General features: G+C 36.4%; 1 protein-coding gene across 4 annotated transcripts; it reads left to right on the plus strand.

Moving 5' to 3' along the window:
• The first annotated feature begins 326 nt into the window (after positions 1 to 326).
• On the plus strand, positions 327 to 27,049 carry CWC22 (CWC22 spliceosome associated protein homolog). Of its 4 annotated transcripts, none has more exons than XM_040703435.2 (20): positions 327 to 361; positions 653 to 766; positions 2,372 to 2,439; positions 3,255 to 3,371; positions 3,466 to 3,723; positions 4,237 to 4,365; positions 5,896 to 6,064; positions 6,468 to 6,521; positions 7,479 to 7,614; positions 7,704 to 7,910; positions 8,027 to 8,089; positions 8,469 to 8,564; positions 9,063 to 9,144; positions 9,494 to 9,554; positions 19,035 to 19,112; positions 20,246 to 20,398; positions 21,299 to 21,426; positions 22,330 to 22,431; positions 22,548 to 22,744; positions 26,144 to 27,049. In XM_040703435.2, the coding sequence occupies exons 2-20, from the start codon at positions 740 to 742 to the stop codon at positions 26,797 to 26,799; spliced, it is 2,781 nt and encodes a 926-aa protein (XP_040559369.1). In that variant the 5' UTR covers positions 327 to 361; positions 653 to 739; the 3' UTR covers positions 26,800 to 27,049. The 4 variants fall into 4 exon arrangements, with proteins under 4 accessions (XP_040559369.1, NP_001026421.3, XP_040559370.1 ...); NM_001031250.3 differs by having other exon boundaries at positions 346 to 422; XM_040703436.2 differs by having other exon boundaries at positions 346 to 382.
• The last annotated feature ends 255 nt before the right edge of the window (positions 27,050 to 27,304 follow it).

Raw genomic sequence — 27,304 nt, forward strand, 5'->3', positions numbered from 1 at the left:
TCGAGTTAATGTGCTTATTCCCAAATTTCAGATGACATCATCATCTTATTTCCTGTTAAGGGTGTTTCTGTTTGTTTGCTTGCTTAGTTCGTTTTTCCCGAACACTCCCTACGACCAATTTTAACCAAAACAGCGGACCAAAGGGCGTAGCACTGACGACACTGCTGCTGCCGCTCACAGCCACCCACCACCTCCCGCCGCACAACATGGCGGCCGCACACTGCCACCGTCGCACTGCGTTTCCCGTGGTGCAGCGCAGTCCGGCACGCCGCGCTGTGCGTAGCGCCGTCGCTGGGCGGAGCCTGAGCGCGTCGCGTTTGTTGCGTGTCGCGTTCCGCCGGAAGTGACGGCGTTGGCAGCGGTACGCGGCGGTGGGCGGTAGGTGCGGAGCGGAGGTTGCGGCCACTTGGTCGTAGGCCCAGGTGAGGCGGCGGGAGTTGTTCCTTTATTCTCTGCCGTTTCTCTCCCCCGCGAGGAGGCGGAGCCCCTGCATGAGCCCCGCGGGTCGGTCGGTTCCGGCCTGTGTCCCGTGCCGCGGCTCTCGGGGGGAGCGGGCGGAAGGGGCGGGCGCCGCGCGGCTGGGCCTGTGGCACAGCGATGTAACGTTTACGTTGTGCAATACGAAATCCTTGCTTTCGTCTGTGTGTTGTAGATGAAACGTTCTGGCTGAACTGATCTCCGCTTTGGATTTTCTCGTTGCTGCACGTTCAGAGTTTCGTATAAAAAAACAGAAGTCGAGATGAAGAGCAGGGTGACACAAATAAACGTAAGTGCCCTGAAGCTGACGTTGTGTGTTATTCTCTTCTTGCTGATGGCTGGATTTCTGTTGATGTTGTGTTCAATAGAACGCTGATCGAAAGGCAAACGGTCGTGAGGGCGGCCGTTGACAACAGAGGTGTTACTGTTCAGGTCAGTGAGTTATGGCTGCTGGTGTGTGCTGTCCTCGCAGTGGAAGCTTTGAAGGTTATTGGCATGTGATAGTAAAACAAAAGTGGCTGAATGGTGGCTCAACAGAGAACATAGACGTGGGGGAACGGAGGAAAGGGGTGTTGGTGTTAAGAAGAAAAGATAAGGAAGTAGAAGTTACTTTGTCGGCTGTGTTTCTTTGTGTGGAAGGTGAGCTTCACTTTTAAAGGCTGCAAAGTACATTTCTGAGTGGATGCGAGGGCTGAGTTCTCAGCAAGCAACGAGAAAAAATGGGGTGTTAGAAGTACCACATTTGTCTTCACTAGAATTTTAGTGAACTTGAGTGAAATCTTCGTTACTTCTTTTCTTGAGGTTCTTGTGTTCAACCCTGCCTGGGCTTCATTGCTCCTACTTACATTCCGGCCTTTCTGACCGAAGTGGTTTTTGATAGGGATGCTCAAGGGATAGATAGGTATGTTCTCATGTTTTCCCGTCCAGGTGATTATAGTACTGCTCCCTCACCTGTCAAAATAAGCCATTTCACTAGACACGTTGTTTGGGTGCTTTGGAAGTGGGCTGGGAAGGATACTGTAACCTGTGGCAGGAAGCGTTGTCAGGAAGAGCTGAGGGAAACAAGTTATTCAGAAACATAGTTGTTTTTGCAAGGAGAGCTGAGAACTCCCAGAGACAGACACATCAGCAACATTGTGTTACTCCTATGAACCCTTGTCTCTTTTAGTCTGCTTGGGCCAAGGCAGGTGCTGTAGAGCTCATGAGAACTGACTGTCCCCCATAGACCCACCTTTTCCCATGTTGTTACTATGTATATTAAATTTATACATGTAAGATTTATGAGGCTTGGAATGATTCAGTGAGAAAACGCAATGGTTAAAAAAAATGAGGACTTTTTTTTAAATAAAAAAAAAGTAAAAAGGAATCTTCAGAAGGGGAAAGATACATTTGCCATTTGCCAAACAAGGACTGGTAGAAGTCTGTTAATAGTGTTGTACATGATGCACCAAAGTGTAAAAGGATGTATGGATAAAGGAAACAGTAAAGGAACAAAGACAGACTGAAGGTTGATCTAGCCTTGTCTCTGGTAGTAATCCATAGCAATTGCCATGTGAAGTATTTAGAAGCAGGGTAAACTGTGAAAATACTTAGTCTCATCCAATTTGTGATTTTCTTTAGTAACCTGTATGATTCTTTATCTGTGTTCAGCCTCTTGAAGTCGTGAAATAACTTAGCATCTAGAGTATCCTGGAGCAGCTGCTCAAGTATGTGTTATTTAGAAGTAGCTCTCCTTGTGACGAGCCTGACTGTTAGTAGCTTTATTTGATGACCATTGCTTCTTATAAATATGTAGCAGGCTAAAGCCATCATGTGCCTTGATGTCAAGATATATATATGTTCATGCTAATTCATTCATAACTTTGAAGTTGAATTTTTTTCTCTTTTATTAAAGCATGGGTCCAGTCATGAAAGGAAAGAAAGATACAGTCCACGGCACAGAAGTTTGACTCCGGAGGACAGGTAGAAATGATTGATATATATATACCCTGTAATTGTATATATGTACCTCCTAGGGAGAGAAAAATTAAAACAACAAAGATGAAAACTGAATATAGTATCATTTTCTACATTACCGTAACAGCTTTGAGAAATAAGTGCAGGTTTAATAAAATACTTGCATGTATACAAAGCAGTAGTTAAATAGATTTGTCATTAAGACTAAATACTTAAAAGTTCTCAGTTAAAATCTCAAGGATATTGAAAATGGAAATTATATACCACCTTCTGTTGTGGAACACAACTGATGTTTATAGCAAGATCCTGGAGGCCAGCAAGAGATGTACAAGTATTGTTTGAAGCACAGTCTAATGATGCAGGAGATGAAGCATTAGCAGTTTACCTATATCTCATATTTTAATTGGAATAAAACATCTTGTACCGAAGGCAGTCATTTTTAGTGGCATCTTTTCTGTTTCATGCACCACTATCAGAAGTAGTTGAAATGAATGCATGTGTTTCAAGAAATGCAAAGTGTGGCATTTGCCTTTGGTATTTGATGTTACTGACATTTAGCGTTTACTCCTACATGGTAGGAGTGCTTCCCTTAAAGGTGCTTCTATTGATTTTTTTTTTTTCTTCTTAGTTTTTTTCTTTTGCTGGCTGGCAACATGTTATTTATAAAGGGAACGCCTTGTGTTTGAGTGATGCACGTATTAAGAGTGGAGTGCAGAAGTGGAGTTGTTGGTGTGTATGTAACAGATTGCATTGCAAGTAGTTATTAATAGCATAGCTTTTCCAATCCTTTTACTGAGAATTTTGTCTTGGGTTGTGAACAGGGATGTAGAGCGTGACAGGTCTCGCTCTCCCAGAAGAAGAAGATACTCTGATGACAGCAGATATGATCAAGAATATTCAAGAAGGGAGTATTACGATGACAGATCTTCAGAAGGAAGGTGAATACTAAGACCTGTTTTTCAGTTCGTATGAAGGCTCTCATTTAAACAACAAAAGAGGAAAACAGCCTTTTATTTTCTTTCTTCTGTGTAGAAGGATGGAAAGAGGAAGAGACAGATACTATGAAAAGTGGGAGGAAAGAGATTATGATCGAAGGAGGAAGAGAAGACTCTCTTCCCCTGATCATAGGAGTCCAGAGAGGTCAACGGTTCAGGGCTCCAATACTCATGAAGAGGCCACTTCAAAGAAGAAGAAAGAAGAAGTGGATCCAATCCTTACTCGCACAGGTGGTGCATATATTCCACCCGCCAAGCTCAGGATGATGCAAGAACAAATTACTGATAAAAACAGGTGAGTTGAAGGTAACATTAGAATTTGTCCCGAAAAACAAAACTATAAAGGGTTTTAAGAGATGTTGTTATAAATGGGACACTTTTTGAGCTATCTTTTTAATCAGAAAAAAAGTTGAGAGCCATTTTCCATAAGTCTTTTTTCTCTACCTGTCTCTGAGGAAGACAAAATGCTAGCCACACAGACAACAACAAAAACAAATCAGGTTATGACCCTGTCCACTTCTGTTCTTAATGGAAAAGTAGGATACAAAGCATAAACAGGCTTTTATTCCTAATGCCCTGAAAAAACAAACATTCTGGGTTATACCACGCCTGTGGGCGATTACATTTTGGTATGTCATGTTGGTTTGGTGGGTTTGTAGTCATTTAATGTATAATTGTGAGCTAGTCTTCACATTTATGTAGTGAATATTAGTTACTTTATTTAGTATATCATATCATCACATTTTTGTATGTATAACAGTGCTGCCACAAATTTATGCTTTACTAATTTGTGATGCCTTTGTAATAGCTTGGCATATCAGAGGATGAGTTGGGAAGCCTTGAAGAAGTCCATCAATGGTCTTGTCAATAAAGTAAACGTTTCTAATATAGAAAACATTATTTATGAGCTGCTTCAGGAGAATATTGTTCGAGGAAGGTAAATGTTAAAATATTTGTCAACTTTTTTTTTCTGTTAATATGTATATTTTTCGTTCCTACATCACTGGATGTTTAGTGTATGGTTACTAATCTGACTTCAGAGTTTATCTTAGGCTATATTTTCCTATGCAGAGGGGCTCCCTGCTTGAGGAAAGGGGCTGGGAGCAGAGGGGTAGAGGAAGGAGTACATGCTTGGAAGAATAAGGCAGTTGAGCTCATAGTATGTTTCCTTTTTATTTTAGCTATATCTGCTGATTTTACTTGAATGACTTGCAGTTTAGATGTGCCTGTCTATTTCTTCCTGTGTTCCTGGGCTTTATCTGAAGTAAATATTTTCAGCCAAAACACTTTACTATAGCTGTCTGACTGGTCTGTTTACCTCCTTCACCTTCGCCATTGTAATGTGGAGAAAAGGTTATTGTGCTATTAGATATTTCTATGATTCTATCAGTTATAAATTGTAATCAGTTATAAATCATGGTGACTGTACAAGTAAATATGATCTTAACCAGACTGATTTCATTTGCATCTGTAGCTAATAGTTTCCAAACCAAGTATTCTGTTCCTGTACACACATAGCAAATGAGTTCTATTCCATTTATTAACGCTGTAGTAAGCAGTGCTTTAAAGAGTCACATTTTGAGGGGTTTTTTTTCTCCTGAGCTTTTACAGACAATGATTGTCAAAGTGTATGTGCTAAAACATTAGAAAAGCACATCTGAAAGATGTTTCAGAAGATAGTTTTCAAACTTCACTATTTATATACACCTCGGAGAGCTCTTTTGATGACATAATGACTGTCATCTTATCAACTCTCTTAATGTAATCGTTATTATCTCATGAGCCCTCTGCTTCAGTTCATTTAGGCTCTAAGAAGTGGTCTTTTAAAAACAAGTTGTGTTCCAAACCACAGTTAGGATGGAGGTTCATCTGAAAGAAGCATTGAAAAAAGCATTGCTGTACTTATTCTGCTTTTATCATACATAGGTACATCTTTATATTTAGGTAGCCTTTATGAAAGTAAAATTCCTATTTCTTAGAATTTTGTTTTGCTTGTTCAAGTAATTCATTGTACTGGATCGTAGTTCTGTGTTTTTCACAAATAATTGCAGCACAGTTGTTTTTTTCTGTCACAGATAAGATTTTGTTTCAACTGTGTGCAGGAAAAAACCAACAGTCATACAGATTTCAAAGCTAAGAATACTCTGCATTTTTTAAAATATGGGGTAATTTCAGGATATTAAAAAAAGTCTTTAAATGCGTATCACTTCAAAATGTAGTTCTAATAGAGATAATATCTGATGAAAGAGAAGGTATCAGCTTAAGAATTTCTGAACGTGGGCACGTTTAGCAGCTTGTTCTGTAAAACTTCATTTGTTGCACAGTGAAAAACTATTTGAAAATGACCATATAGCATCTTTCTAACTATTCAAACAGTGCAGTCCTATCTTGTAATACATAATGCCTGAAAACATTCAGTGTTTTACTATAAGAAAAATTTTATTCATGAACTTGTGTATATTTGCAGGGGATTGCTGTCTAGATCCATTTTGCAAGCTCAAGGTGCCTCTCCGATTTTTACCCATGTTTATGCTGCTCTTGTGGCAATTATTAATTCAAAGTTTCCAAATATTGGTGAATTGATTCTCAAGAGGTTGATACTAAATTTTCGCAAAGGATATCGCAGAAATGACAAGGTATGTAAAAAGTGTGAAGAAACAACATGCTAAAACTTGTAATTCTGCTTCGTTAATCTTGTACTGAGTGTATTCAGGTTAGGTATTTCAAAGGAACGCAGCCAAGACCTGTGGTTTGCGTTGTATCATTCTGCTTCACCTAACATGAGTACATTAAATAAAGTAGTATTTGCGTATTGTGAAAGCTTGGCTACTGATTTCAGCTTGGAATTGTGATGTTCTTTTTATATTTTACTTGAAAGTGTGCAGTCCTAATGGTAGAATAATTACCAATATCCCAGAATAGTTATTTTCATGACTTAATTTGACTGAGAAGCACAGATCTGTAGTATAGGATGTCTCAGTTACAAGTTTTTCTTCCATGTAAGATGTTACAATTTCCAGTTGTTTATTTCTTTTGCAGCAACTCTGTCTAACGTCTTCAAAGTTTGTTGCGCATTTGATGAATCAGAACGTGGTATGTTACTTTGTTTTTTCTTGCTCTTACTTTATATGGCTTTCTATTTATTTTAGGTTCAAGACAGTGGTAGCTCAAATGAATATACTTCCCCTTGTCTATAAACTATGGGAAAATTGAGTTCATATTTCCTGTTAGTGCTTGCTGTAAGTTGTTGGGACGTTTTAGAAAAGAGATTTTGTCTGGTAATGTGGCTGTGAACTTATCACCTCTTGCCGCTGCACTTAATGCCTCAGAGCTTCCCAAAACTTCATGTATGTGTTTGGGATAGTATTCTGATAGCTTCTGATAGTGAATTCCCACAGGTGCTAAATGGAGTTTTCTTGCAGCACTATAATCTTATACAGGCTTAATCATCTTTAGGCAGAATTAGACTCAATTGCATTTGAATCAGATTTGTATCTTTCTCTATTCCACCATCTTCTATGTTAGAAGTACCAGGATTTCTATCCCAGGTGTATAAGATACCTCAGTTTGAAACTTTCCTTTTTAAAGTTATTTTGAAAGACCTTGGGATCATGTATTATTTTGTTAAAGAAGATAATAGTCCACTATATGCTGTTTGCTCATATGCACGATCCTGGAAGTGACCTGAGTTGATTAGAGACACTGTGCACTACTAAAACTAGTGCTTTAAATCCAACTAGTTTTAGTAAGCTAGGTATTATTTTATTTGATCCATGTAAAGGCATTCTGTTTTGTTTGTTTGTTTGTTTTTGCTAATGGTGAGATGTTTATAATTGCTTGTTTATTAGAGTGTAGCCACACTTCAACAGTATAGTCATGTTGACCGTGAAGATGATGTAAATATAAATGGCTATATTGTATGTGAAATGTTGATTACCTCTTAATTAGCTTTGTTGTGTGTGTTGCCTTCTTTGTGTGATTAAACAAGTGATGTGACATCCTCAGAGAAATATTGTAAATTCTAGTTCTTTACTGATATTCTTTTTAAAGGCTCATGAGGTTTTATGTTTGGAAATGCTCACCTTGCTTCTTGAAAGGCCTACTGATGACAGTATTGAAGTAGCAATTGGATTTCTTAAGGAAAGCGGGCTCAAGTTAACAGAAGTTTCTCCTAGAGGTATTAATGGTAAGTATAATGAGCCAACACATTAGCCTCCTTTTGTCTGTTTTTATATTCAATCCTTTTCCATATTACATATTTCACTTTTTCCAAAGCAATCTTTGACCGTCTTCGACACATTCTCCATGAGTCTAAAATTGACATGCGTGTTCAGTACATGATAGAAGTCATGTTTGCTGTACGGAAGGATGGCTTCAAGGATCATCCAATCATTCCAGAGGGATTAGATCTAGTGGAAGAGGAAGACCAATTTACTCATATGTTGCCTTTAGAAGATGAATACAACCCAGAGGATGTTCTCAGTAAGTTAGAAATACAAATATTATCCATTATTGTATTTCATGCAAAAACGAACTGAAGATTTGGTATACGGTCTTATTTTCATTTCATACTTTAAAGATTCTTTTTTATTTTAAAGATGTTTTCAAGATGGATCCCAACTTTATGGAAAATGAAGAGAAATACAAAGCGCTCAAGAAAGGTAGGTGTTTGTACATGTGTTCTACATAATAGAGGTGTTCTATTACATGTTATATATGCATGCTATATGTAAAATATGTGTTTACCTACTTTGTGTATTTTGTATGCTATTTAGTTACCCAACTATCACTACCAGTTTTATTCTTTAACTACAGGTGGCATTTGTGTTACAGATGACTACCTTTCAGTTCATCATACTCCTTTCCAGCATACTCCTGTCCCTTTCCTCAGTATTGTCCCTACAGCTGTGTTTTTAGTCAGTTGTGATGTCCCTTCTCCGCCTGAGACATCCTTTCACCTTAGATGTTAGATCAGTTGTTGTTTTGGTAACCAAACTACTGTGCTCTGTACGCCTTTCATCTGGCATACTGCTCTTTCAGAAATTCTTGATGAAGGTGACAGTGAGTCTGAACCAGATCAAGAGGCTGGAAGTAGTGATGAAGAGGAAGAAGAGGACGAAGAGGAGGATGAAGATGGTAAGTGTATGACTGGCAACTTAACTAGTGATTGTTTTGGAGTTTTGTTTGTCTTTTGGTTGTTGGGATTTTTTTTGTGGGGGGTTTTTTTCGTAGGTTAAACTGTAAAGGAAAGCTTGACTTCTGTTGTACATTCTATGAAACTAAGAACACTACAATGTTAAGGGAGGCTTTAATCTGCAACTGTTCCCAGATCTAGGCATTCAATACTAGCGCATAATATAAGAGGCATTTAAAAGGAGGCTTTCTGTATCTCTACTATATCTCTCAATATTTACCTGTTAGTCATAGATAAGGTGAAAACTGATTTCAATTTTTTTTCTTTGATAGAAATGAGTATACAAACACAATACTGCTTAAGTCTGAGATATTTATACAAAAGGTATTTTTACACAAATGTGTTACAGAGCTAGTAAAAATAGGTATGTCTAAGAAATACCTAAACATAACAAAACATTAAGACGTATTTTATATTTCCAAACTATGTTTCCTTCACAGGCCAGAAAGTTACTGTCCACGACAAGACAGAAATTAACCTGGTTTCCTTCCGTCGTACAATTTATCTTGCTATTCAGTCAAGGTAAACATTATAATTGATACACAATTGCATTTCTTTTGATGTGACTGAATTTTAATTCTCTTATTTTTTAAATCCCGTTTTAGCATAGTTTAAAAAAAAAAATACCACATGGAATTTGATTTATAAGGTAGAAAGTTGACTATTATTTTGACAGTGGGTTCTTAAATCATCATTCCAAGCAAAAATCCTTGTTCTACAGTACTTCTCAAGTTAGTACACTAGGACTTTTCTATGTATATTGCTGTAATCAAAACTTTCGAGTGAATGGAAGTCAGTGGTTTTCAGGTGTTTTAGTATTGTTGTTTATTGCACAAATAAGAAAGTTTTTGGTTTTTTTTTCTTATTGCAGCTTAGACTTTGAAGAATGTGCTCACAAATTGCTCAAGATGGATTTTCCTGAAAGTCAAACAGTAAGCTTATTTTTTGTTGTTGCTATTAACATGAAGCAGTTATGAAGTATTCAGAATGCTTACTTGTCCTGGGACCTAATTTGCGTAGCAAGTAGATGAATGACTGTTTTTCCTCAAGATGTCTTTAAACCTTTAGAGCATGTAGGCTGATGTATTTCTTAACACATTTCTCTTGTGCTCCTTGCTGACAAGGAGTTTAAAATGTTTGTTTAAAGCCTGAAAAGATTTGTTGAACTGTTGGAATGGTTATTCTATAACGAAAGTACCGTAACTTGGAAGACATTTTCAGAACTCTGACTCTGAAAGAGAATGGGGTTGGGAGGTATTTTCAGGCTGCTGTGGAGTTTGTCAATAGGACTTGAAATACAGGTTGGTATTAAATGAATCAATCACATTGTTGCTTTCAGTTTTTGGTGTTTTTTCTTTTTCCTAGTAATATTGTGTATTGATTTAAAGCAACTTGTGTATGGATGCTTAGTTACAGTCTTGGAGATCATCAGACAGGTGTGTTCTGAAGTAAGGAAAATTGTCCTTTAGCCAGTAAACAATTCACATGAATGTAATTTAAGAGTTCAGGTGACTGCTATAATTTGGACTTATTTGATTCTTTAATTTTGTGCATGAAATGACTCAACACTACCTAAATGCAATACTAAGCATGCATAGGATTCTGGCTTCCAGTGAAGCCATAACCTGAAGAATTCTGAGTAGTGGGGGAAAAAATGCTGTTGCAGAAAATCAATTCAGCTATAAAGAGTAGAGAACAGTCAGGAATACACAAGCTACATTATAGAGCGCAGGTATAACTTGAGCACCACTGCTTTAGTAATTGGTCTGCTGACTGGCTTTCAACTGCTGATGTTTAATCCCATTGCTGTATCTCTCAGCTATTGTCTGTTCTGTGCAAGGGAAAAAAATATATAGTTAAAAGAAAAACCTACATTAGTCAGAATCTGAAGTGCGGAAAGCAGTAGACTTTCCCAGCACTTCATTTTGGAAACCTAGGTATTTGGTGAGATATGACTTAGAGTTGGGCATTAGGTTATTTTCTTTTGCTTTCTGTGAGTTGCCTTACTTGCAAATGAAAATAAGCAAATAAACAGATGAATTTAATGTGTTACTTCTCATATACTTTATGTGGTGCTTTTACTAAGTGTTAATCTTTTTTTATTACGTAGTCCTGTGAAGTGCTTTATAGAAATAGAGAGAAAAGTGTGAGCTTTGAGGGATTTCATATTTCTACCATCAATCACAATTTAAGAAATGTAAGAATATTACTATATGCAAAAGAAATGGGTAAATGGGTGTTTTTCTGCTGCATGGCAAAAAGAGAAGTTGTTAATCATTCTTAATTTTGTAGGAAAGCTCTCAAAGGAACTTCCAGATCTAGTTTTGAGACTTACAAAATGATGGATACATTAAATTTTCTAACAGTCTGTATATGAAGCTGCTAGTAATCAATCAAAATACAATGTTGACTAGAATATGGCTGCATTTTACCAGCAAGACTGTAATCTATGGCATGTTTCTGACTTAGATGTATTTTTAGAGAGCAAATGATGGGGGGGCTACAAAACATGATATCCTGTCAGCTGTCTGGTTACGTCTCTGGACAGCACTACTTTGTTTTCCTAATGTTTCATTCCAGTATATTTTTTCCTGTCGTTAATTAAGTGTTCAAATTTCTCTAATCATCACAGATTTTAATATCACCTTTTAACACTCTCTGAAAAAAGCTACACATAGATTAATACGAATTTTTGTACTTGAATATTAAAAGCTGTTGTGTGTAGATGATTGGCTGCAGTTAGCATAGCATCTTATTCAAAAAAAACAAAGAACGTTATGTGATCCATATAACTAGGGTTCTGATGTAATTACTATTAATTGGGTGCCTTTAAATTAAATGCTGAAGAGTTCTTCTTGGTGTTTGGTGTGTTGATACACATAGTTTTATCAAAAGAGATAAACTGCTATCAACCTATGATTCATATTAGTTGCAAAAATTACTACAATTCATGGCTGATTACAACTGCTGTACATCTGTATCTTGTCATAAGATGTGACCACCTCTTTGTGCTGTTTTCATTCCCTAATAATAATCATAACTTTTTATTTTACCTTAATCAAAGCTCTGAGAGCTTTGACTCATTGGATAGGCTTACAGCTCCTAAGGAGTGTTTTATAGTGGAGAAAGAAAAATGCAGTTTCCTGATAAGTGTGAGAGTGGAAATGACTTTCAGCTTTAGATACTGAAATTACAAAAGGATTTATGTACCTCAGATCTGTCCATGTGCTAAATGGATGGCAGGGTGTTTCTGTCTGATTTGACTCTCTATTTTTAAACAAAAAAAAATGATCTTATATCCCGTATCTTCTTAAATGAAGCCTTCATTGAAATTATTCTCACTACTTCCATAATCAAAACAAGTCACAGGGTGAATTCTTTTAGCCATAAAGCTCCCTGTCCCTCCACCCTTTCCTTTATTGTTTGTTCATTTTCCTTTAAATGAAAGTTCCATGAACCTGTTTTTCAGGAAGATGCTGGATCTTGCCCAACAGTTTTTCACACCTTATGATTCCAAGCTTTAACCATTCTTGATACATTTCTGAAATGTTTGATAAACTCGTGCTTGTTCTTGTGAGGAAATTGCAGCTTAGTTTGCATGTAGGAGAGGTGACAATGCCATGGTTTGTTGGTTGTTTTTCCATAAAACCCTTTATGCTGGCCTCAGTTCTGATTTAATGAAGACCCTGTAGACCTCATTCTCTGTGCCAGCCCTGCTATTAGAGGCAGTTATCACGAGGCGGGCATAGTGGAGTTAATTCTAGTGTCATTCAGTGTGGTTTCTATTCTTTAAAAATTGAGAAATTTCAAGTTTACAGTCCAAAATTTGTTTTCTAATTATGTTAAATGTGAATTTCTTCCTCTCAGAAGACTTTCTGAGGAATTTCTTCCTCTCAGAAGACTCAGAAATAAAAGCCAGCTTTCATTAATTTTGTCAGTAAGACTGTATTCTGCAGTTGTGAGTAATGAATTGTGAAATGCTACCTACAAACTACTAAGAGTATTTGGAACCTGAGGACAGACATGAATGACAGTTTTGAGACTAATAAAGTCTTAATTACTTTCTTGCGGGCAGTTGTCTCAAATCTTTACGTGCAGAGATTTCAGATGTGATAGAGCAGGGCTGACTTCAGGTTTAAATTCAGCAGTTTTTGTTGGTGGTTGAATTACAGAATGTGTCACATCAACCGCTTTGCAACAGAAGTGTAGGTATATGCTTAATACCTGTTGTGGGTCTGCCATGCTGATCTCACTTGCAGAACAGGTTTAAGGTTCAAATGGATCATCTATGGAGCAGAACAACCTAATAATGGTTTTGGCATTGTAATATAGGTACTACTCAGTGTTGATGGGAATGCTGGCAATCTTTGTTTATTCTTTACTAAGCTGTCGTGCTGTGGCTTGAAACTGAGACATTTTTCATTCCGCTCTGAACTGAAATGCTTTTTCAGAAATAAAGAATGCTATTGAGCACAAACATCATCCATTCCATCTAATTTGTGTAGTTTTTAGTCTCCAGCTACATATCCCCTCCTCTCAGAATTCTCATCTGCACCTTATCCTTTTATTTCATGCCCTCTTTTTTTCAGCTGAGAAGTTTCCCTACGTCTGTATTCTATCCTTCATCTAAAAATAACTGCACAATTTTCTGTTGCAAGCTTACAAGCAGTTTTCTTCCCCAGCTTCCAACTTTTGATGTGCAGGCCTCAGTTGCATCTACAAAAACACTCAAGAAAAGCAAGCCTCTTTTTTTTAATTACTGTAAAGAATATCAATTTCAATTCTCTGATTTTTTTTTTTTACCTTAAAAGCAGAAAAATAATAAATGAGCATAAAATTCTGAATTTGATATTCTGAATACTTAAATACTGCTGCCTAATGCTGAGGAACAGAATAAACATACCAAAGTGAGTCAAATCCACAACAAAAGAAAGCAATGAAACCAGTTGTTAAAGCTCAAAAATCCTTTTCTTTGTGCTTTTTTTTTTTCTTTAGACCCAAGTGAGGCATGCAGATCAAAAGTTGAAGAGCTTTGTTGTGGTCTGTACTACAGTCTGTGACAAGCTGTTCTAAACAAGCTTTTCAGTTTCTGCTTTGGGCATATGTTTGATCTTGGCAGAGAGAACTACTTCTGTTCTTAAAGTGCTGTTATTATCTGTGTTGAAACGGTGTGAATCCAATGCATTGGCAAAGAAGAAAATTTAAGTTGAAGCTGTAGTAGAGGAGTGTGGTATTACCAGTTCTTCTGGCTTCAAAACTGTTATAGGAAAGAAAAAAAAAAAACCATGCCTGATGAAAAATGTCAGAAATAGGCTTTTCACTTTTCTTTCGTTACCAGGTTTTGTTACCTCTGCTCTTGAAGGGGAGTACGTTTCAGTTGCTGATGCTCTTAGTTGAAAGAAAATGATTTAAGAATCTCCATGGTAGTTCAGATCTAGACAGGAGTGGCAAGTACTTAGCTGGAAAATTGCTCCTTCTTTAGTGAAACGTGTATGTGGAATGCATTTTGGGTTTGGATTTCTTTTTCTTTTCTTTTCTTTTCTTTTTTTCTGAAAGATTTTACTGCTTACAGAATACTTAGTTAAAAAGAACTGAAGCATCATTCAAGCTGAGCACATATAAAGGATTCTTGTCTTATTCTTCTGTCTTTCTCAAGGGGAAAAATACATATATTGTTCTTGCTCTTCAAGAACTTGGATAAAGCAGTTAGGCTTTGGTTTGTTCTTCCTTGATTATGATGTAAACTGAATTTGTATACAGCAACACTTGGAACTTTGCTAAACTAAATTAGAACCTCTTCTATAAAAATATCTGACCTTCAATATGGCTATAGAAAACAAAAATAATGGGTCACAGGAATTATTTCTTTTTTATTTGAAATGAGAAGTTTTTCTTTAAGCACAGCGTTGAAAGAATTATGCATGCATTTGACACGTTCTCATTTTTACAGGATGGAGTCACACTTCCTCAAAACAGTCCTACTTTGGGGTGGGGGGGTTGAGAATGTCTCGCTTGTGCTATTTCTTTATTTAGTTTTGAAGATAACAGGAGTAGTTATTTTGACTTGACGTTCAGTGAAAATGTAGTCCCGGAAGCTGGTATGGAGAGGAATGATCTAAACCTGATAACTCCATTCCGATCTAGTTGATGATTTCAGAGATTCATTGGTTTACTTTTGTCAAATATGGGGCATCCAAACTGGTTGGTTTGGCAACTGCAGCGTGGTTGATTTACAGCCTTGCTAATGCCTATAATACATGATCATTGTCAAGTCTTTGCATTCCCTGTCTCTTATAGGAGAACTATTATTTTATTTCTTTATTTTGTGAGCCTTTAATTTAGTTCAGACTTGTGTTGAAATAGGGCTGGGCTTGCTTGCACTTTCCTCTGAGAGATGATAACTAATATAGGGCATTGTGATGTTATTGTCTTTTTTTTTAAACTGTTTGGCTGTCTCTTTACAAGCTGTAGGATCCTAGGAATGCTTCGAACAGTCCTTTGATTTACAGCATGTTCTTTCAGTATATAGGATGGATAGGTTAGGTTATGTGCCCTGTGAATTGATGTTTAGACTATTCCATGGTGTGTAGATCATAGATGGTTTCTCAGCTTCAGATCTGTTCCTTAGGAGACTTGAAAAGGTACTAAGGAGGGAAAGAACGATCAGTATTAGCAGTGGCCTTGTGTTGGGTCCACACTTGCACTAGAAATTTGATTTTGTGATGTTTTTCAAGTGAAATTGTGAATTGTGAAAGTGAAACTTTAATCATACAATTCTCTAAACATAAAACAAACTGAGGTTTAAACAGCAGGAAAAAAGGTAGGCAAAGAGATAATGGAAGTTGAAGAAGAACCGTCAGCTGACCTAATAGAGGACAGACCTGCAGGCAGCATGGGAGCTGCCAAAAGCACTACGTGCAGTTTGCCAGACCACCTGCTACTGAAGCACCTTCTATCCCTTCATCAGCCTTGGCTCTGTGCAATAGTTCTGAGGACTGAGGGAAGGAAGAGAGAGATGCTGGAAAAAAAATAGGCATATGCGAGTTGAATGCACTACAATATGCAATAGTAGGGAAAGCTTCAAGGTAGTAAAATAAACTTCAGCTGAAATAAAATAGAAAAGAATAAGGAACAGCATCTGTGAAAGCACTGCAACAATTTATAAAATACAAGATGTTAATTTTAGATAATTATAATTTCCCAGTGGCATAAACCAGCCTATATCCGTTACTAGATTTCCAGTATTTTGGTTTCTTCAGTTCATTGTGTGATCATAGAAACACATGTACTAGCATGGCAATTTGTATGTTTTGAGAAGCACCAATAGCCTGTAGATAAGGGATGCCTCGTGGTTACTTCAGATTGTATACAGCTTGTATAGTCAATGGAGGAACAGGACTGGATGGCTGGCAAGGGAGGAGAGGGGAAATGTCATCACTTCCAGCTAGGGAAGGAGGAGCAAAACAGCCTCCTCTTGGAGGACACCTGTGGGTCAGGTCTGAAATAGTAGTGGCTCTTAAAGAAAGAAATCATAGCAAGAAGCAAGGGAGAATGAATGAAAAAGAAAAAAAAAAAAAGAAAAAAAGAAAAGTAGTGTAAGAAGAAACACAGGGTCAGAAAGGAGTGAGAAAACTGAGTTATTTTAACTTTTCTCTCTGAAGTTAATGTAGCCCTTATGTGTGAAGCTGGTTTAATGTAGAGTAGTGAGGGTATGCTTGTTCTTTAGAACAGTAATGCTGGTTTAAAAAAGGAATATCTCTGCAAGGTTGCACCGAAGTCCATCCAACCCATTACCCTCTTTGAATAGGAACTGTTAAGTGAAAACTTGGAGAAATGCATTGTATTTAGAGAAATCTTTCTCCTTATTTTCCATCTCAACAGTTTTGGGAAATGGCATTTTTCCATAATACAGTATTGAGTTGAAGATCTTCACAAAAGATCATTCACTTAATCTGTGTTGGACATCAGATATTTTTGAGGTATTTATTGACTTCATGACAAGATAGCTATACTTAATTTCTGAGCGAAGCTGGCTACTTGTTTGTTTGGCCTTGTATGAAAGGCCTTGAACAGCACAATATACAAAGTGTCTTTAAAACTGGGAAGCGTTTGTTACATTCTTTAAAGCAAATGCTGGAGTAAAACCCACAGGCTTTCCTCACCTTAATCGTCTTTTAGAAGCTTTATCATTGGAAGCAACGAAATGAGTTAACTAACCTTTTAAAGCTATAATTGAAGCTAGAATTGTTATGTGAACTTGTCACATCTCTCAAAAAATAATTAAATCATTTTCAAGTTTGTTAATTTTTAATCTGAAAGACAGTTACTCTAGACCTAACCTTGAGTTGTTTTGATAACACTGGCAAGAATGTCTGTGGGCAAAGCTATTTTCATGCATGTGGTTATTCAAGATACCCTCCTAGAAATCATTGTAATATTTAATTAAAATGTTAAAATATTTAATTACTGTAAACCACAGGGGATATCAATGTTGTAATTGCATTTAAGATGAGGAAAAGAAGTAATTTGTTTTTCATATCTTGCTGACTTTATTAGCAGTGGCATCAGCACTTTACCCCTTTTTATTGTTTAAAAACTGATTAACTGAAGCATTACTGTAAAACAGGATAATATAAAAAGTTAATATGCATTTTAATATATCAAGCTAACCCAGTGTGACAGTGTTGAAAAGAATGCCTTTAAAGAAACTTAGGTTTCTGTTTGATACGTTGCTGCATTGGTATTTGGAAGGGATTATTTCTTCTTGTTAAACATAGTTGGCTTTCTGTTTGTTCTGAGTACAGTGTGTGATGGGCAAAATGTTTCTCTTCACATCGCAAGCTTAGTGGAAAGTTTTATTTAAAGTTTAGTTTAAATAATTGTGAAAGATACATGACTGATACTCCAACACCTATTTGGGAATGTCGTAAATTGATTTATGCTGTGAAGTAGATCATATGGAAAAATGTACTATTATTGGGGTAAAACTGCAGCCTAGTATTTAATGGCTTCTAATTCATATATAAGAATATTTGCTTTGGTTGTATTAGTGACTGTGCCGTAAGCCATGCCACTATACGCTCAGTTTATGTAGTCAGGAGAGTAACGTTTGTGTGTATCCATAGCTGTAGCTGCTGGAGGGTGATACAATAATTAACTTGGGCTGATTATATTGGGACATATATCTTTCCTTCCAAAAACACCCCTTTTGTGGGGTGGAAGGGAACTGGTTGGTTTGGGTAGTTGGCAGCTAGTCTTTTCTGTGGGACTGCCAGAGGTGATGCTTGCTTATGTTCACATGTGTTGGACAGGAGAGGGATGGATGGCAGGCTGTCACTGGTGTGTGCATGTAGAAGCTTTGGGAAGCTAATCTGCCTCTACTTCCTGCGGTCCTTCCTAGCCAAGAAGGGGAAATGCTCTTCCAGAGGGCAATTTCAAACAGGAGACTAAAGCAGCTTCCTTAGAAGAAAAATTCATCTCACTTCCTTAGTTAGAAAAGAAGTCTAGGTAGATCAGTTTGCCAAGGACAGAGTTAGTCTTTCTGAACTATTTTTATTGCTCTTGAAATAGCCCAAAGCTTATTTAAAAATAAGATTTTAGAATGGCAATAGAGCTCTTGCTGGATTGATGCTTTTTTTGCATTTTTTTTTTTTGCTCCTCTCACTCCTTAAAAAAAAAACACTGCTTTTTTTGTTTGTTTCATTTTTCTTAGCAGTAGGATTTAAAAACATGTCTCTTGAGTTTGAACTACTAGATCGTTATTTTGTGACTAAAAAAAACCTGTAAAATTATACCCATTACATAGAGGAATGTTACGGTTTAAAATTGAACTAATTATTTTAGGGTTTGTGTAAAGATGTATACAGGTTTCATCCGTGAGTTGTCTGCTCCTACTTACAAAGGTAGGCATATACGTGCATCTGTCTGATTTCCAAGCCTAGCATTTGGTTATAAAGTTAACCCACGTTTGCTGAGGTGCCAGTTATTCTGGGGTCTTCTGTGATGTAATTAAATATGGATTTCCTTGTCTGTGTTTTCTCTAGATGCAGGGATTAGTGCTGCTTTCTGCTCTGTGTTAAAGTCAGTTAGTGAAGTAGTTTTGATTGTTGGTATTAGATTATACAGTGAGTTGGCTCAAAAACATTTAAAAAAAATAGCTTAAGCATAAGAGAAAATACAAATGCCAAAAGTTCAAATATAGACCCTACTGTTGTTAGAACAGTACTGTTCTAACATAACAAAACACTGTTTTGTATAGAAACTACTGTTGTTACCATTGAAGTTATGTAAATAGTCTTGTTTCAAAGCTGGCGTCCATGTAAGCGTTTCCTCAATATTTTGTTACTTGATGATGATGTTTGTACTGCTACAGCAAATTTACCTGGAGAAAATGTTGTTTTCTCTTAAATCAGAAAGAACTCTGCAACATGATACTTGACTGCTGTGCTCAGCAAAGAACATACGAGAAATTCTTCGGATTACTGGCAGGGGTGAGTCCTAACTTCAGATTTTACACTTGATGGTAGATAATTTCTTTTGGTTTACTCTATTTAGTGTGTCAAACCAGTTTTAATAGATAAGTAAAACTAATAGTCTTTATTATACTGAAAATGATTATGTTCATTGATTGAATTAACATTTGGATTGTAACAAGCACAGTGAATGCCGAATGAGATCTCATTTTCTCCTTCTTTTATTGCTTTTTGGCCTCCCATTTTTCCATTACAGTGGAAAAGTAAATTGGAGGCCAAGGCATTGATACTAACAGAAGTTAAAAGTATTATGAGTTACTGGAAAACTCCTTTTCTTAGTGCTAATAATTGACTTTAGAGGCCCTACTTCGGGGTGCTTAGTAGATTTTATTTATAAGACAAAGCAAAATTGCTGTCCTGTTTTTTCTTGGTTTGTTGTCTTTCAGTAAACAGCTACTATCTTGGGGTTTTGTTAGTTTTATTTTTCTCAAAGTAATGACAAATTTAGTCATGGTTTGTTCTTACTTAAGCTTTTCCTATCTCTGACAGAGCTGACTCGTTAAGTCAAATAGTTGTCTTAAGAGAGTAAGCAGTTCTGATGAAAGGAGGTGTTTACTTCCATTTGTAGGTTGTTTTTTTTAATTCAGTATTTGAGGAAATATTTCTGCTGACACTGTGTTATGAAGCACTAACCATTTGAATGTGCATGTTAAAAAGCTGTAGAATATAACTGCTTATTTCTATGTTCATTGCAGTCTTTATGTCCAAAGTGTCTTGCCTCTAGCTGTGTTCCCTGCTGCCTCCCTGGTCTTAAATACCCATTCAATGATGTTATGAAAAAAGTTGTATTTGAGGGGTTATACCCAGTGAGAATACTGGAAGTAAAATAAGTTACTGAATCATTTGCTGTAGGTCAAAATTGTTAATTACTACTTTGCAATGCAGATGAGTTTTGTGCTCTGACAAACTGCTGAAAGCAATCAATTGTATCTGTTTGGAGATGTTTTCTCTAAGTATTAGTTTAACAGAAGGTCTTGTGATAAGTATTAGCAGCATTACATTTACATTGCATAAGTCATTTATGCATATTTTATTTGCATGTTTAATATTTTGCTTAATCTGGTTGTTTAAATTGCAAAATACTGTTTCAGCGTTTCTGCATGTTAAAAAAAGAATATATGGAATCCTTTGAAGCTATTTTCAAGGAACAATACGATACCATTCATCGTTTGGAAACAAACAAATTGAGGAATGTTGCCAAGATGTTTGCTCATCTGCTGTACACTGATTCAATTCCCTGGAGTGTGAGTAGAACTGGCTATTATCAAAGGCTTTTTATTTAATTATTAATCTATAGTAATTCAGAAACAAGTAATGAATTGGGTTTTAGTATTCATTCAACGTTGTCGAACTATTGGCACTTGTAGCAAACAGAATTATTTTAAATGTATTCTGAGCTACACCATTGAACGTCCTAACCTGTTTCTGTCTCCCACAGTTCTTCATTAGTGGCTCTGAGCTGTTATTTTACAGAGCTCAGCTGGAATTGGTTGATTAAAATGTACTCTTTTTTTAGCTAATCAGCAATGTAATTAGCTGTCTCTCAAAAAATAAGTGTAAAGAAATCTTCTAAAATTAACTTCATAGAGAAAAATTTTAAGCTTTTTATATGAAATTTTAAGCATGCTGCCATTTAGTGATTTAAGTGCTGAAAGAATAAAGGTAACTTGAGTTCTGATCTATTAAAATGTAACTTAAGGAATGAAGAAATAATTACAATTCTACTTCTTTTCCATTACAATTCTACTACTCTTTTCCTATACTTTTATTCTTGTTAGATAATGTCATCTAATTGACATTCTTCAGGCACACACAAATTAATCCAAATATCTCACCTCTTTAGAACATCCATTTCAAATCTTTAACTTCCTAGGAGTTCTCACACCTGTTTTTCTTCCACGGACTTTTCTTGGACAGAATAAATCCTGAAACAGTTGCAAGTTTAAAAATGTTCAGAAATTTCTTGCAGGTGTTAGAACAGACTTTTCAAGGAAGAAAAGGTCTTGACTGGGATTTAGTGTGTGTTGGTGAACAAAAATAAATAAGCAGTCTTTACTTGTTATTTCAGGAGGTTTTAAAGTTAAATTTGAGCGTACTTTCTTTCATTTGTGTGTTTTGGTTTTTTTTTCCCTGAACATTTTCAGGTTCTGGAGTGTATAATACTGAGTGAAGAAACAACCACATCTTCCAGTAGGATTTTTGTCAAAATATTCTTTCAGGAGCTTAGTGAATATATGGGACTTCCAAATCTAAATGCAAGATTAAAGGACATGTAAGTTGAAGTTTTGTTTTAAAAACACTAAATAGAATGAATTCATCAGGAAGAGTACAGATAAAAATTGTTTTCAAATTCACCACGTCTGTGGCTTTATAGCTGCAATACTCAAGAATAAATTCACATGTAACTTTACTCATTAGAGACTCAGATTCCCATGAAATTGAATGCTACCATTGACGAGTTCAGCTATTTGAATATTTGAAAGCTGTATTTTTTTTTCCAAAGACAGTTTAACTTGTCTAAGAATGTATCAAGTGCAAGTCTGTTAATTTCACTGTTTTCTCAGCAGTAGTGACAGTTGCTGTGGCTGCTTGTTCTGACAAAATTTAGGAGAAAAGGACCCGATTCTAGTTTTTCTAGGGTTAGTTGCTTGTCCTTGAGTACAGAGTCAATAACTTTATTTTAAGCATTTGTGGTTTTTTAACACGTTGTGTTCTGGCAGTGTTCATCTTGGTCACTAGAGCTACTTCCCATTAGTTGGATTGTCTGTTAAACAAACTTAATAGATGATTTAGCTCATGTAAGCTTCAATTTAAACCATCGTAGGGCCCTGTTTGATGGAATTTCATTATGGTTATCCAGATCTTTGTTCTTCATGCTTATCAAGTAATATCAGTACTAGCTAGTATCAGTAGCTACTGTGCTTTCACAAGTCTATTCAGGGCTTCACAAAATCAGGCTCTTCATACTGTCAGGTTATGACAATGCATTATTAGTCTCTCAGATGTATATTGTTAATGTACATCACAGATATGAACAGGGAGAGCATTGAAAAATGCATGAAGAGAAGAACTTTTGCTGTGCTATGTAATATAGTTCATTTTTAAGTCTATTAATGTCAGTGAGAATTAGTGCTAAACTGGCATACTGATTAATTTAGATGTTTGTTTTCAACAGAACATTGCAGCCTTTCTTTGAGGGATTACTGCCTCGGGATAACCCAAGAAACACTCGCTTTGCCATCAATTTCTTCACTTCTATTGGCCTTGGAGGACTAACGTGAGGAACATTTTGGTTTCTTGATTTAATATTTGCTTTCCTTCCCTGCCTCTCAGTTTAGGGGGTGGGAGAGGGAAGCTTCTTTTTTTTTTGATGATGATGTTGTTGTTGTTTAGAGATGAATTACGGGAGCATCTGAAAAATGCACCAAAGATGATAATGACTCAGAAACAAGATGTTGAGTCATCAGATTCATCTTCATCTTCGGAAACAGACTCTTCTTCAGATTCTGATTCTGACAGCAGTAGCAGTAGCTCAGAGTCATCCAGCAGCAGTGACTCCTCATCCAGCAGTAGTGACAGCAGTGACTCAGGTATTTATGCACTAGCTGTAACTATTTATTTACCTGTTATTTACTTCTGTGCTTCTGTTTACTGTTATTGCTACTTCTACTTGTTGTGAGAAAAAACTAGTTCTAGACATTGTTGCTGTGGTTTATAAATAGATATTTTTTAAATTTACATGTTTTTAAAATACTACTTTTTGCTTGTTTAAACTTATGTCAGAAAATAGAAAAACTTAGTTCCATTTTTAGAGATTTAACTATTTGAGGAACTTCGTTTTATAGAAGACTTTGTTACTCAGTTGATACATGTTGCACAGAGCTATCTTTTCAGTCTAGTGGAGAATGGAGGGGCTAGTATTAATATCTCTGTGGGATGCTTAGTTGGGAACTCTGGGGACTAACATCTGTTTCTTCTTTCCACTGCTTAGTTGAGTGAGCTTGATGGTTCTAGTATCCTCTTCTGTAAATACGTACCTCACTGTGGACCAGACACAGCATTGATCAGTTCTAGCAATGAGTATTATTTTATTCTATTTCTTATTCTTCATTCTAATTCTTCCTCTGGAAGAGTTTGTGTGTTGATACAGTGAGGGTCCTCGCCTTGAGGGAAATCTTCCAGGATGAATCATCTTTTGCTGACAACTTAATATTTTCTAGTTTTGTGCTGTAATGAGTATTTAGCATCTTAGGCCATCCTATTGTTGTAGAGCCTTCTCTTTGACATCAAGTGTCATAAGCATTGCTTAATCTGTAAAGTACTTGCTAGTATGAATTACTGTGTACAGTCTCACCTATATAACATGAGCAGATGATAACACAGCATGACTTTCTGTAGTTCAGAAGCTTGCTGATTCAAAATTAATTTGATTTATTATGTGCCTCAGAAATGAAAATGGAGATTAATAAAATAAAAGCAGTGTGAACTGCTCGTGTCTGGAAATGCATTTCTGTCCTCTTGCAATGTTCCTCTACGAAATCTGATTTGCATTTCATCGTAAAGCTATCACATTAATGACAACAAAACGCTAGAGGAGGGCACAGTCAAATAGGGTCAGAGAAGGCGTTAGTTCAGCAAAGAGCCAGATGGTTCCTGCATAGACAGCTGCAGCTCTGCTGAGCTGCTTGATAGGAACCAGAGAGGTAAGTCCTTAGTGACAAACCAACTGAGTATGCAGTCTGATAGTATGAGCACGTGATTTCTGTCATCTTAGGACCTTCTCTTTTACTATTTGTCCTTCCTTCATTAAGGAATACAGTCCTTAAACTTGTATTTTTATATCTTAGTAGCCCGGTTTTGCTTTTTCCCTGATTTTTGTGTACTTAAATATCGTGTGTGGGATACTAATTTGAGATAACTGTAGGCTTGTAAACATGAGTCAGGCTTGCTACAAAATGAAGTTCTTTTACTGGTTATAGCTTGATTTTAAAAAGCTGCAAACAGAGGGAAGGCTTCTTTAACTTGGTAAAGTTGGAGGAAAAAAAGAAAAGCTTACAGTTCTAAAATGTAACCAAAGTGATCCATCATTACATGTTATTGGGACACCAGTAAGCCTTAGTTCAGCCAGATTAGCGAGCTGCTGTAGAACTCAGATATTTGAGGTACTATTAAATCAATTTATGGCTACAGTACTATTTATGGCTTCAAAAGTTGATTAGAAACAGTTAAATAATGTGATACTGTAGGTCATATAATAACCATTGTTAACTGTAAATGACTGCAACTTAGTGTTCACTGTTAGCTTATAATGCTTTGTCACATCTGTTGAGTGAAATCTGCAGATTGTTATTAAAAAGCAAACAGGAAGAGTAAAGTCTTCCTCTGAGATAAGTACTGCTGCACATTCAGAAATACATGTTGGTTCATATGGAGGTTGTTTCTGAGGTATCATACATCATTTTCAAAAGCCAAGTTTTATTAAACAAGAAAATATTTTCAGTTAATTAAAAGCAAATATTTATGGGTTTAAAGCAGCTACACTCCCTTTGCTTTGCTTTCACTCAGTAACTGTGGCATAACTAAAATATCTGTGTATTTAATGTATTTTTAAGGACTATTAGGGCTTCTATCAAAACATCTTCTTAAACTTCTTGTTAACTTTACTTTGTTCTTTAGTGTTCATGGTGATTTCACTTTTCACTTGAAACAAGTATGTAGACCCAGTTTAAACTGGGGACTTTTTAAAGCTCTGAAGTTAATGTAATGTTATTTCCTGTGGTTCCTAGTGTCAGTAGTCTACAGCCTATCTTCTTAGGGTTCTGAAGCTGATATTAAATTGTTGACAAGCTGGCACTATCCTTCCTGAAAACAAGCCAGAATCATTGCTGAATCATTGTTGCTGCAGTCCCACGAAGTTTCTGAAGCTATTTCATCCTGCTTTGCTTTCTTAGGATAGTGTAAAGAGTTTTTTCCCCATCTGGTATTTTTAAACTCATTGACTGATAAGCTTTTCCAGAAAGTAATTGGTGAAGTAAACAAACAGAAGATAATGGATGGTCTGGAAAAGGTGACCTTTCGGAAAGAAATTTTCAGAGTGTTTTGATGTATGGCTTTACATCCATGGCCTGGTCCTTCTGTATCAAGTCAATAAAAAGATGATGATGCATAGAGGCTCTCAGAATTCAGGCATCACTTTCAGATAGGTAAAGGATAAAAGCCCTGCAAGTGTCACAGCTACATATGAATGGGGGAGGGGGAAGAAGCTTGATTGTTGGAGTTTTGTCAGTACGTAGCGCTTAAAACATGAAGGCATGTCTTTCACAACCTACATGTTATGTCAGGTTCTTGTTTAGCACGTTACTCTTTTGGTACGAGTTACTCCATTTATGTGACTGCTTCTCAATGTTTTCCTTTCAAGTGCAGATTTACGTGTATGTTCTGTAAGTTGAGGTATTTGTTAGAACTGAAGCGGAATGATGTGTCATGGTCTTGTTAACTGTGTAGTCATGGTAAATAGGATGAAATGTGGAAGACTAGTCTATGACATCATGTTTTCTTGTTTTTACTGTTTTGGATGTGGTGTAACCTTGCTTGTTCATGTGAGGTCTGTGGATTAGTAACAGTGGAGGTGCTGATAAATGCTGAAGCTTAGAGGCATAATGTAGCTCTGGGCTTGTTAGCTCACACTTCAAGGGAGAATTTCTCTTCGTGTTAAAATATGAGGCCTGTAATACAGCCAGATATTTAAAAATAGTCAGAAGCTGTTCAGTTAAAAGAATGGATGAATTTTGTCCCATTGCAGGAAATCCTTGGTTGAGGGGAGGGATACAAGCAAAGCTCATGTTTTTGTAACCTGCAGCAAGATGCATAACAATGAAAGTTGGCATGTTTTTCCACAGAAGTATTTCTTTTTAACTCTTGGTGTAGTTTAATAAATCAAATAGTTGATGAAAATAGAACCTTATTCCCCTGATTTGTTATAATTTCAGATGCTTCCAAAGCTAAAAAAAGGAGAACACAAAAGAAAAACAGAGAATCTGATAAAGCTTCCCGGAAAAAACAAGAAAAGAAAAGGAAATCGCTTGAAAAGAAGACGGGAAGAAGACGGCAAGAGGACAGAAGTGATAGTGAGAGCAAGTCAGAAAGAAATCACCGAAATCTGAGAGAGGCACATAGGAGGGATGACACATCAAAATATCATCACAGGGATGAGTCTAATGGCAGAGACGATTACGAAGCATATAGGAGAGATGATGTATCAAAATACCATCAGAGGGATGAGTCTAATGGTAGAGACAATTACCATAGTGGAAGGGATAGGGACCATGAGAGAAGTAAGGATCTAGAAAATAAACACAGCAATTCTAAACTGAAGAAAGCAGAAAGAAGAGCTTCTTTTTCTGATGATGAAAGTTATAGACATGGGAGCAGAGATAATGGACATCGGAGTAGAAAAAGGGAAAGATCCAAGTCTGGAGAGAGATCCTATAATAAGTCAAGTCCAAGGGAGGAAGAAGAAGACCACCGATACAGAAATGGCTCAGAGAGACTCAGAGAGAAGTACAACCATTACTCTGACCAGTACAGGGAATCAAGAAAACATGAGGATAGACGAAGGGAGAATTCCCCACACAGACGAAAATAATACCTAAACACTTTGAAAAAAATGGGCATTTCTGAGCTGTTAAAACTGTATTTTAAAAAATATGACTAAACTTTCTTTAAAAAAGATTTTGTACAAAGTGGTAGTTTGCATTTGTAAATTTTATCAGACTTTTTCAGATTTTCAGTACTGCTTTTTTATAACTGTTGCTTTGAGCCTTTCTGTTAAATTCATCCTCTAGGAAGATGAAGTTGTTTATTTTGTGAATAAAACAGTTAAGATCTCAGTGAAATGGGTGTTTTTGTCACTTAATTTGAAGTATTTGTAACTTCATACTATAAAAACATTGGGTTTTAACTTTGGTAAATTAAAGATCAGAGATGCTGAAGCTAACGTGATGAATGTAAGAATCTCAGGTTACAGTATAGATGATGCATGGGAAAGCTTTTTAAAAGGAATTACATCGGCACGAGCACTGTGCATTCTACAGTTATATATTCTTTCCTCTTCATAAACGTGGAACTAGGTTTGACCAAATTTTTTTTAG

Source organism: Gallus gallus, chromosome 7 (genome assembly GCF_016699485.2).
Source record: "Gallus gallus isolate bGalGal1 chromosome 7, bGalGal1.mat.broiler.GRCg7b, whole genome shotgun sequence".
NCBI classification, from domain to species: Eukaryota; Metazoa; Chordata; class Aves; order Galliformes; family Phasianidae; genus Gallus; species Gallus gallus.